The sequence below is a fragment of the Candoia aspera genome, chromosome 1 (genome assembly GCF_035149785.1).
Source record: "Candoia aspera isolate rCanAsp1 chromosome 1, rCanAsp1.hap2, whole genome shotgun sequence".
NCBI classification, from domain to species: Eukaryota; Metazoa; Chordata; class Lepidosauria; order Squamata; family Boidae; genus Candoia; species Candoia aspera.
In genome coordinates this window covers 209,410,824-209,422,987 of record NC_086153.1, presented here as the reverse complement: position 1 = coordinate 209,422,987, position 12,164 = coordinate 209,410,824, and the positions used below count along the sequence as shown (strand labels likewise).

The following is a 12,164-nucleotide window of genomic DNA, read 5'->3' as shown; positions in this document are numbered from 1 at the left end:
ACACTAAAGAAATAAAAGTGAATTAAAAACAAATAAGGGTACAGTAGTAGAATCATCAGCTGGACATTTGTTTTTACAGAAAAGTTAGCTTTATATATAGTTTAAAGAAGTCCTCTATTTTATGTGGGGAGTATTACTAATAAATGACTTATCAATAGCAAGACACAGTACTCGGCTTGTCATTTCTCTGGGCTGGAAAGGTAAGTAAGACCAGCCCGGATTAGGACTTGACTAAAAGATTACTAAGGAATCCCATGGATGTAGGATGGACTGAGAACTAATTTTTAAAAAAAAAAATCCTAGAAGAATACAAGAGCAACCACTCCCATATTATTGCAAAGAAAACTACAAGGGTATGAAATCAGTAGGGGATGACTTCAGTTCAAGGAAAACCCTTTTTGTTGTTGTTGTAGTTGTTGTTGTTCTACAGTGTAATGATATCCATTATAAATAGAATGTTTTTTTACTGATTATGGACTAAGATTGGGGAGAATTTGGTCCAGATATTTGCTTGGCCAGTTTCTGAACCTAACCAACTTCAGTGGGTTGTGGTGAAGCTAAAATATGGTAGTAAAAGAGAACTAATTACAACATCCCTGAATTCCATAAAGGAAATGTTAGCAAAACTACAATAATTAAACAGTGTAGCTGCTTAAAATGATGAATGGCAACACTCTGTATACACCTATACATTATATGGTGGATTCTAATATCCATAAAAGAGATGGGGGAAAGGTAGGTAAAGGTAAAGGTTTCCCTTGACATTAAGTCCAGTTGTGTCCAACTCTAGGGGGCGGTGCTCATCTCCATTTCAAAGCCGAAGAGCCGGCGTTTGTCCGTAGACACTTCCGTGGTCATGTGGCCAGCATGACTACATGGAACGCCGTTACCTGCCCGCTGAAGCGGTACCTATTAATCTACTCACATTTGCATGTTTTCGAACTGCTAGGTTGGCAGGAGCTGGGACTAGCAACGGGAGCTCACCCCATCATGCGGATTCGAACCGCTGACCTTCCGATCAGCAAGCTCAGCAGCTCAAATCTCTGAATCATGAAATTTGGAAACTACTTTGGGTAAAAATGAAATGTGGGCACGGTATCATTTTATTTCACTAGGAAAAAGGAAAGGTACAGTATATCTCATCTGAGATGAGCTCAATATAGGTTTCCCAATAAATGTGAAATACTACATTAAAGGTATTATCATCATCATCATCATCAACAACAACATCATAGTCTACAATTAGATTCACAGTCAAAGACTGGTGAAAACTTAATAATTCAAGTCCTAACCAAGAACTTAAGAATTATTAAGGTAGTGCCTGAGGATATAAGTTATAAGCAGGGTATTTTTTTGTAAAATTAGGATGTTTGGGTCCAATAAATTCAAAGTTTCCAAATAACAAGGGAATCCTTTAGGTATTGCTCCAAGGGCTCCAGTCACAATTGGTACAACAGCAGATTTCTTTTTCCATAAGCATTCAACTTCGATCCACAAGTCCCAGTATTTTGTAATTTTTTGTTATTCTTTTTGTAATCTATTATTATTATTATTATTATTATTATTATTATTATTATTATCTCAAATTAATCCACTGCAGTTTGAAGGCCTCTTCACTGAAGGTTATAGATCATTATATACTGATTAATTTATTAAATTTTTACACTGCCCAACTTCCGATGACTCTGGGTGGTTCATATATAGAAAGAGAGCAATAAAACAATGCAATAGTAAAAAGAAACAAAAGATGGCAAAAACTGGGCCACAACAGGAAATAAACCCACACTACCAAGTGGGGGCTTCAATCATGCTTGCCAAAGACCTGGGCAAAGAGCTAGGTCTTCAAGGCTCTCCAAAACATAACCAGAGTAGGTTATGTGAAAGTTGGTAGGCAGATATTTTTGATTTCCCAGTCTTCAAGAGTTTAACTGGCCCAAAGTCATCCAACCATAAATGAATTCAGTTAAGGGTTAGAAAATATTATTATCAAATTTTCAGATGATGCAAAATTGGGGGGATAGCAAATATATTAGAGCAGCCTTTCTCAACCTTTTTACTCTGGAGGGACCCTTGAAATAATTTTCAGGTCTCAGAGAACCCCATCCATAAACATTGTAAAAAATATTAAAACTTCACAATACAATTCACTTCCACATTTTACAACATTTACAACAACAGCAAAGTGGCAGGCTGGTAGCTGAGTCACAGTGAATAAAAATTCCTACCACTGTGAACACAAGCATTGTGTGGTGCCCATAGTTTTTTGTTTAATTATTATTATTATAATAATCTCTTATGGAGCCTCTAGCAACCTCTTGTAGAATCCTATGGTTCTAGAGAACCCCAATTGAAAAAGGCTGCCTTACAGGACAGCATTAAATATCAAACTGGAAAAATGAGACAACAGTGGACTGCAAAAAAGTCCACTGCAGTTTTGTAACTGCAAAAAAGCATATGAAGTCTTGGACTGCATCAACAGAAGTATATTGTTAAGACCAAAACACATAACATTCCTCTCTACTGCTGTGGCTCAAGCAGTGCCTAGTATATTGTATCCTCTTCTGGATATCATAATTTAGAAAGGATATTGATAAACTAGAGCTTGTATAGTGGAGAGCAAGCAATATGATAAAGAACCTAGAAGGAAAAGCATATAAGGAACAACTTTAGATTCATTTAGCCTACAGAAACAAAAGATTGCAGGGAGACATGTTGATTGCCTTCAAGAATCTGAAGAACCGGGACAGAATTGTTCAGAGTTATTCCAGAAGGCAAGGCAAGAAACAACACATTTAGTATTTGGCTGAAAATCACGAAGTATTTTATAATAGTAAGAATTATTCAACAAGGGAAGAATCTGCCTCAGAAGATAATGGACTCTACTTCACTGAAAATGTATAAATAGAGGGTGGATGGCTATCTGTGGAGCACTGGGGTAGTGAGTTGGACTAGATAATTTCCAAGATTCCTTCCAAACTTTACATTTTATGATTGTATGATAATTAGAAAGAACTAAATATGCTAGGATTTCCCATATTTCTTGAATAAAAGCAAGAGGAAGATCCTGATTATTTGGTCTTTGTTAGCTCCTGAATCCTTATTTTTTTTTAAAAAATCCTCTCATCAACAGGAAAATGAAGATGCTGTATGGTGGTAAGAAAGGAATTGAGAGGAATAGTGAGAGCAACTGCCTATAAGCAGATACAATAAAGATTTGAATAGAGACCATAGAGTCTTTCAGTTCCATAAGGAAGTACTGACAGGTTTTTCTGAGCAGGACTCAGTAAAACTTCCTGACTGCACAGTTTAACTTAGTTCTTAGGTTGGACTTGGCAGAAGTGTCACTGTCACAGCTCAGCTAGATAAAAAAACTTTATTGCAAACAAGAGTGAAGCCAAATGAAAGTCAGTTCCCCACTGCATTTTCCTTCTTTTTTGTCTGTTTGTGTGCCTTTGAGTCAGTATTGTCTCCTGGCAACTGCCTGGACTAGTCCTTTCAGTCTCCTTGGCAAGGTTTTCCAGAAGTGGTTTGGCTTTGCTTGCTTCCCAGGGCTAAGAGGGTGTGACTGGCCCAAGGTCACCCAGCTGGCTTTGTGTCTAAGGCCGGACTAAAACTCATGGTCTCCCAGTTTCTAGCCTGACACCTTAACCACTACATCAAACTGGTTTTCTCTTAAAATTACATTTGTTTAAATCCATAGCTTTTTCTTCCCATCCTTCCCATGATGTCAAGCAGTTATTGAATGTTTCCATAACTACCATCTCTAGCCTGAAAACCTCTCTCCTGTGCAAGTTGTTCTGCACAGCTGCCAAGACTGAAATGTGTGATACACAGAAAATAAGACTAAGAATTATTAGGTCTTTTCCTTACCAAAAGTTTATGTGGCAATTAATCTATGGCTTGATGTGTAGGTGGTATCTCTCAACATATCTTGCTAAATGTCAAACTCCAGAAGGGAGTGAGGAGGGGAGAGAGACATATGCTTCTACTAGACTAATAATGATAGTGAAGTCAGTACATATGGACAGACTGAGGGCCAAATTACTTAATAAAGTAGAACCAGTTAACAAGATTAAGTAAAATAAAACCTACATTAGAAACAAGCACAGTTCATTTAAAATTGATGATAACCAGAAATGGCTTGGTTTAATTCAGACCAAAATTTAGATCTAAATATACTGAACACAGGTTTAAGATCAGACATAATCACCACACAGAGAAATGCTTGTGTGTTTTATCTGTTTTCTGGTTTTCTTTTACCTGCACAAGTTTCATTTGATTCATCTTCATTGTTACCACAGTCATTTGCTCCATCACAAAGCCATCTCTTAGGGATGCAACGGTTATTATGACACTTAAATTGATTGTCAGGACAACTATGATTAACTAGAAGACAAAATATTACATTTTATAACCAGTAACAACCATTACATTCCACTGTAAATATGTCTTGTAATAAATTGCATCCACTGAAAAAAGACATGATAACTGTTTAGCATTTTCATGTTTTTTCTTAATCTTAGATCAAGCTATGAAACCAGGAAAAAAAAAACTTTCTATATAGAGACAGATAGCAAATAAAATAAAGGACATGGGCTTTAAGTTAATATGGAGTTAAAATACAAATGTTTAAGTCCACAAAGGGCTTAATTACACTTAACCTTGTGTTGGATGGTGCCCATATTGATCCTCTATGAATGATTTATAATTTTTGTCTCTTCCTCTGGTCATGCTAATCTAACCTTTCATTAATGCTTTCATTTCTGATTTAAATGCTTTACTTTCTTTCAATCAAAAGCTTTCCCTAATTTGTATATAGTTGTAATACACACACACACATACATACACACATACATACATACATACACATAAATACATATACACATATACAGTATACACACATACAGTATATACATACACACACATAAACATACACACATACATACATATACATACATTAAAAAAACCTTTCTTCATAAAAGTAACCAATAAAACTCACAACTTAGATTCTGTAGCCATTGTAACCATTAACCAGACTAACATTTGTAGAAATAATGGACTTAATTTATTACGGCAACATTGCTTCAGGCAAAGTAATATGCACATTTTAAAGGAGCGTTGTCACTATATGAACTTGTTGACCTGCAGAATTTCTGTGTGTTAAGCATAAACCAGAATGTAGAAAAGAATCAGGCCCAAAGCCTGATGCTGTTTAACATGGGTTAGATAACATCACCAGGGACAAAGCCAAAACTCAAGCCTTATTCTCTAATGAAAGATTATTATTATTATTATTATTATTATTATTATTATTATACAATATAGGCAATCATAACCATTATCATTATTATAATAAAGTAAATATGTACATTGCCCTTGCCCTTAAGGTGGGGATAGTGGGCTACATTCAGAGTCCTATAAAAGACCTAGGACTTCCTTGCTTCCTTTCCACCTACACATGTTTTAAATGAAGCAAGTAGAGAGATTTATGTGAAAGTACAATCAACAGGGGAATCCAGTCTTCCATTCCATTGGTACATATTTCATAATCAATCTACAGACATAGAATTAGATACAGTGCAACATTTTAGATATAGAGGTGGCAGAGGGGAGAACTTCCCATATCTTTGCATAAATCTCTTTCCCTCTTATTTTGTAAGGAAAGATTGGTGGATTGGAAGGGTGAGCACATTGATGTTGAGTTTTATTCATTCATACTTTTCCAAAATTAGATAGATAACAATAATAATGAACTTGACACACAACACTTTAGAATCCAAGACAAGTTATTTCAGAGTAAAGAATGGACAGCAAATAGAGGAGAAACTTCAGCAGTGCATGAGAGAAATACTAGTTCTTAGATGGTAATGTTATATATATATGAATAAGGATGTTATATGGAAGACAGTATTTATTTCCATGTGTGAAATGTTGGAACATCTGAAAAATATGGTTACATACAGTAGTTATAGTGCTTCACACTGTAAAAAGAATTTTTGTGTCAGGACTAAGCTGATTATTAATACTCACAAACACACACACACACACACACACACACACACACTAATGAACTATAATATTTATTATTATTTCAAGCAAATTCTTCTAATATTGAGCTTCTAGACACTTGGAGGATACGTGTTTTGTATACTAACAATTTTTGGCTAGGGCTTGGAAAATGAGCACCACATCTGAAATTTATTTATTTATCAAATTTTATCAGTGCCCATCTCCCCCCTCCACACTATATAAATTTCTTAAAGTCCTTATGGGGAAAAAAAGACTATTTTCTACCACATGTGTTTAAAATCTTCTTGAAATAAACAGAATTATTAAGTGATTAAATAATGTTCTGTATCAGTAATGAAGCCACCTGTTCACTTTATTTTGAATAATTATATAATTATCATAAGAATTATCATAATTATTATAATTCAAAATAATTCAAAAGGCTTCATTACATGCATGGAGAAAGATATATACTTTTATGCAAATAAGTTTTATTAGCTAATCAATTATTCAAAGATCAAAAGTGGGTTTTGATCCTATTGACCATGCTATTCTCCTGGAATACCGCTATACAGTAATTCAACTTCTATCTATTGAAAGGTTCCAGGGGAAAATATTAGGATACTGTGCCCCTAGAAATCTTGGGGTACCCCAAAGTACAATCTTTAATGCTATTGAACATAGAGTGAGCTATTACAAATAAGCTAATGATCTAATTGTATGTTTCTATTTGTAAGGGTTGAGTCTGACTCTGAAGAAGGGGAAATCAAAACTTATTGTGAGGTTTGAGTCTGAGTCAGACTTCGAAAATGAGACTTATCCTGAATAGTCTGAAGAAAACGAAGTCTGGTAGGAATCTGGGAAACAGATACCCAAAATGACTCAGCAGAGTGGGAAAAAGCACAAGCACTATTTGGACAAAATGGCTGCAGAAGAGAAAAGGCACGGAAAGGAACATGTTAAAAGGCAAGCATATGTTGAGCAAGCTGCCAGAGACAACTGATCCTTTGAGCTCGTTTCAGCAGATGAGCCCTTACTGAAGCCTTGTCTGTAGCCATTGTAGAATCACAGCCAGTTTCGTCTAACATTGTGGGACTGCCTCCTTTGCAAGTCACTCCAATTGAGTCCAGCCTCACCAGTCCATCAAATCTCAGTTTAGCTTTCAGCTGCCAGCCTCACCTCGTTGCCTCACCCAAGTGTGATCCTGCCTTCAGCATCAAGCCTCATTGTGCAGATCCAGTCAAGTCCAGCCAGAGTTCCAGCTCCAGGTCTTGTCTTGCAACTCCAGTCCAGCCCAGCCTTGCTTCCAGTTTCCAGTCTAGTCTTGCCACCTCATTCATGTCCAGTCTTGCCTCTGCTTCCAAGTCCAGTCTTGCCATTCCAGTCCAGTCTAGCTCCAAGTCCAGTTCCTCACTTCATTCTTCCATTCTAGTCAAGTCCTGCCTTGTTTTCCAATCCAAGCCTTGCCTCACTTCTCCAGTTGAGCCTAGTATCACTCCGTTGCACCTTTTGCCTTGCTGCTTCAGTTGAGTCCCTTATCACCTCCAGAACCAAGTCCTGCCTTGTTTTCCAATCCAAGCCTTGCCTCGTTCTCCAGTCCAGCCTAGTATCACTCCATTGCACCTTTTGCCTTGCTGCTTCAGTTGAGTCCCTTATCACCTCCAGAACCAAGTCCTGCCTTGCAGATCCAGTCAAGCTTTGCCCAGCTTCTGTGCCAAAATAGGGCCCAGCATCTCCAGTCTCCTTCTTGCCATGTGCCTTTGCCTCCCTGGGTCTTGCTGCTTCATTGAGGCGTCTAGCAGAGTTCTGCCTAGTTGTGTTGCCTCAGTCTTCATCAGATCCCTATCCTGCAGTCTTGCCTAGTTTTCCTCCTCTGCCTGGGTGGACCTGATCAATTGTGTTGCTACTTATTGAGGACTTTATTATTGTAAATAGTTGATTGAACTAAAATAGTTTTAAGTAATCCTGCCTGGCCCTCTCGCAGCCTGAACAGGACACTTATGCTGAGCCAGAAGGGGAAAACAAAATTTATCCTCATTCTCCTCCACTGCCTGGGTAGACTTGATTGAACTTTATTGCTTAATTAATAGACTCATCTGATGTAAATAGTTAACAGTAAATAAAGAATTCCTTCTAAAACCTGCCTGGTCGTCTCATAGTCTGAAAAGGACAGATTGTCTCCAGCCAGATGGAGCAATTAATGATGGACAATGCACAGTTGGTGCAACAAGTTGCCTTGCTAACTTCCCAAGTAACCCAGCTTCAGAACCAGCAACCTGCTGCTGCAGCGGCTGCCACACCTCGCCATAAATGCCTAGTAGCAACTCCTGAGAAATTTGATGGAACCTCGAAGAATTTTCCAACTTTCATTGTGCAATGCCAATTGTACTTGATCCTCCATTCTGAGGACTTCCCCTCCGATCGCCATAAGGTTGGCTTTGTCATAAGCTTCCTTTTGGGATCTGCAGCATGATGAGCCTCGCCAATGATCATGCAGCAAAGCCCCTTGTTGGAGAATTTTGGTGGGTTTTGTCAACAGCTGAGATTGATGCTTGAAGTCCCCATGAAAATACAAGCTGCCAGTAGGCAATCACAAGAATTAAAGCAAGGATGAAGAACCGTAGTAGAATACATTAGTGATTTCTGCATAATTGCTCAGGACCTTCTTTGGAATGAAGATGCATTATTGGTTCAGTTCCAATGAGGATTACTGGTGGAGATCCTGGATGAGCTTGCCCACATGGACTGTCTGTCCACCTTGCAGGCATTAATGCACTTATGCTTAAAAATTGATGGACACTTGCAGCAATGCAGAGCTTACCAACATGTTGAGACTGGTACCGTTCCGGTACTTCACCATGGGCATTCCACTATCACCAAGGAACCTATGCTACTAGGAGTAGCTAGACCAAGACTAATGGCCCCCGAAAAGGATCACAGTTGATGAGAAAGCTTGTGCCTGTACTGTGGTGGTCCAGGACACGTAGCTATGAACTGTCCTGTCAAGCAAAAAAATGGTTCACAGTAGGGGAATAGACCCTGCCTGATGTAAGAGGGCAGTTAGGTTGGGCTAGATTGGCCGCAGGCCAAAACCAGCTGTTCTGTCTCTCTTCTTCCAGACATTTAGTCGTGGAAGTCACTTTACAACTACCTCAAAACCCAGTTTTCCAGACTCAAGCCATGATTAATTTGGGAGCCACAATGAAATTTATTGACATTGAATTTGCCAGGCAATGGAGGATACCTCAAAAGTCAGTCCACCCCCCGTTGTTGGTGGAAACCATAGATTGTTGACTGTTACATTCTGGTCCAGTCTCGCATGCAACTCCAAGAGTAACCATGAGAATCGGAGGACATTCTGCGGAGATTGAATTCCTTTTGCCTGCTACACCCCAATTCCCTATTGTTTTGGGGATGCAGTGGCTGAGAACCCACAAACCCCATATTGATTGGACTAATACCGAAGTAACCTTTCCTGGTCAGCAATGCACAAACCATCTTGTCAAGTTTCTAGTGGCAAATCAACTCAATACCCACCAATCTTTGATTCCTCCCAAGCTGCAAGATTTCATAGATGTCTTTGATGAGAAAGAAGCAGACCAGGTACCACCTCATTGACCATATGACTGTGCCATAGACCTCATTCCCAGTGCCAAGATTCCAGTTGGGAGAATTTACTCCCTTTCAGAGCCAGAGCATATAGCCCTTCATGACTTTCTAGATGTAAATCTAAAAAGAGGTTTCATCTGACCTTCTATGTCCCCCTTAGTTGCTCCTGTGCCCTTTGTCAAAAAAAAAAAAAAAAAAAAAAATCAGGGGAATTGCATCTCTGTTGTGATTATCAATGCTTAAACAAGATAATAATCAAAAATTGCTATCGCCTACCTTTAATATCTGAACTCTTGGAGCCAATTCGAGGGGCCCAAATATTTACCGAGCTAGACCTGTGGGAGGCCTATAACCTGATCTGCATCAAAACAGGGTACGAATGGAAAACTGTGTTTCACACCCAATATGGACATTATGAATATACAGTCATGCCATTCAGACTATCTAGCACCCCTGGAGTATTCATGCATTTCATGCATGATGTGTTTAAGGACCTGTTAGATCAAAAATCTGATCATATATCTAGACAACATTTTGATATTCTCTTCATCACTATCTGAAAATTATCAAATGTACACACAGTGCTACAACGCCTCTGAGCAAATCACTTATATGCAAAATTGGAAAAATGCCAATTTGCCCAGACTACTATAGATTTTCTTGGACACTGGATATCTCATACAGGCCTTGCAATGGAACTGGATAAAGTAGAAGCCCTTCAATCCTGGCAATCTCCTCGCAGAGCTAAAGACATACAGAGACTATTGGGCTTTGCTAATTATTATAGAGACTTTATTCTACAGTTTGCCAAGCTCACCTCTCCACTCTCTGACCTGCTCAAGAAAAGATCCAGATTCTATTGGGGGGAGGTTGAGGAACAAGCATTTCAATGATTAAAGGGTGCATTCATGGCTGAACCCATTCTTAGACACCCGGATCCTAGTTGGCTTTTCATTGTGGAAACCAATGCATCAGATGTGGCAATCATGGCAATTCTGTTGCAAAAGGACCCTCAAACCAGGACACTTGTCCATGTTCATACTATTCCAGAAAATTGTCACAGGCTGAGGGTGCTTATACCGTTTGGGATAAAGAGCTACTGGCAATCAAAGTAGCATTCGAAATCTGGCGGAATCATTTGGAGGGAGCCCAGCATGCAGTAGAGGTGAGAATGGACCATCACAACCTAGAACATCTCAAAACAGTGCACAATCTCAACCAAAGACAGATTCGCTGGTCGATTTTCTTCTCACACTTTAACTTCTGAGTCACATACATTCCTTGTGGCCACAACCAACGAGCAGACACTCTCTAGAAAATCAGAGTATGAAAGGGTGGCACTGCTGTTATGTCCTCATTCATTGATTCCGGTGGAGAAATTTGCAGCAACGAAGTTCAGTGGAGACCTCATGCAGCAACTTCAGGAACATCAGCAAAAAGACCCATTCATGTGGAAACAGAAGAAGGAGCTAGAGCAACTCCCAGTCAAGCACGCCACATTGTAGAGTTGAGCTCATGGGCTACTATGTTTCTGAGGTTGCTACTATGTACCCCGTGGGGAACTTAGGGAAAAGATATTAAGATGGTGTCATGACAATCCAGCTGCAGGTCATTTTGGGTTTTTCTAGTCCCTCAACTTATTATCACGAGAATTTTGATGGCCTCGCATGCTGAGTGACGTCAAGCAATATATAATCTCATGTCCTAAGTGTTGTTGGGCTAAGCATCAGATGGGCAAGTCTGCAGGTCTCCTTCTGCCACTACCTATGCTAGAGCAACCATAGGAGTCGGTGTCCATGGATTTTATCACTAAACTCCCTAAGTCTAATGGTGCCATGGCTAATTTAGTAGTAGTAGACACTATGACCAAGAGGACACACTTCATCACTTGCCCGGGACTCCCTACTGCTTAAGAGATGGAACAATTACATATTCAAAACATTTTCTGCCTCCACAGCTTAGCCAAGCAAGTGATTTCTGATCGTGGTACACAATTCACTGCAAAATTTTGGAAGGCACTTCTCAGAAACTTAAGGATCCAAGGAAACCTCTCATCACCTCATCATACACAATCAGATGGGGAAACCGAACATGCGGATGCTATTTTAGAGCAGTATTTAAGATACTATGTGAATCATCACCAAGACAATTGGGCTTGAGTTATTGGCTTTGGCAGCATTTGCATACAACAATTCTCAACACATGTCTACTAAGACAACACCTTTTATGGCCATGCCTGTTTCCCCTTGAACCACCGTCTTCTATGGTCCCTGCTTCAGATCACTTTTTAGAAGAACTCCAAACCTATCATCATGTACTTCAAAAACAGCTAGATCGTGCCAAGGATGATTACAAACATTTTGCTGATCACCCTCGGAAGGAGGACACCCAATTATTGGTGGGCGATTATGTTTGGTTGTCTACCAAATACTTGCCTTCATCATGTCCTTCCCAGAAGTTAGACCACAAGTTCATGGGGCCATTTCCAATCAAGGACATTATTAATCCCATGGCATTCCACCTCGCCCTACTGAACCACATGAAAA

The 12,164-nt window shown here is 39.2% G+C and overlaps 1 protein-coding gene across 1 annotated transcript in view; it reads right to left on the bottom strand.

The window, feature by feature from the left end:
* Positions 1–12,164, bottom strand: part of LRP1B (LDL receptor related protein 1B) — a 707,094-nt gene that overhangs the window by 288,979 nt on the left and 405,951 nt on the right. Inside the window, exon 18 of the mRNA XM_063307533.1 lies at positions 4,261–4,386. Within this exon, the coding sequence (XP_063163603.1) occupies positions 4,261–4,386 (126 nt within the window). The remainder of the gene's footprint in view (positions 1–4,260; positions 4,387–12,164) is intronic.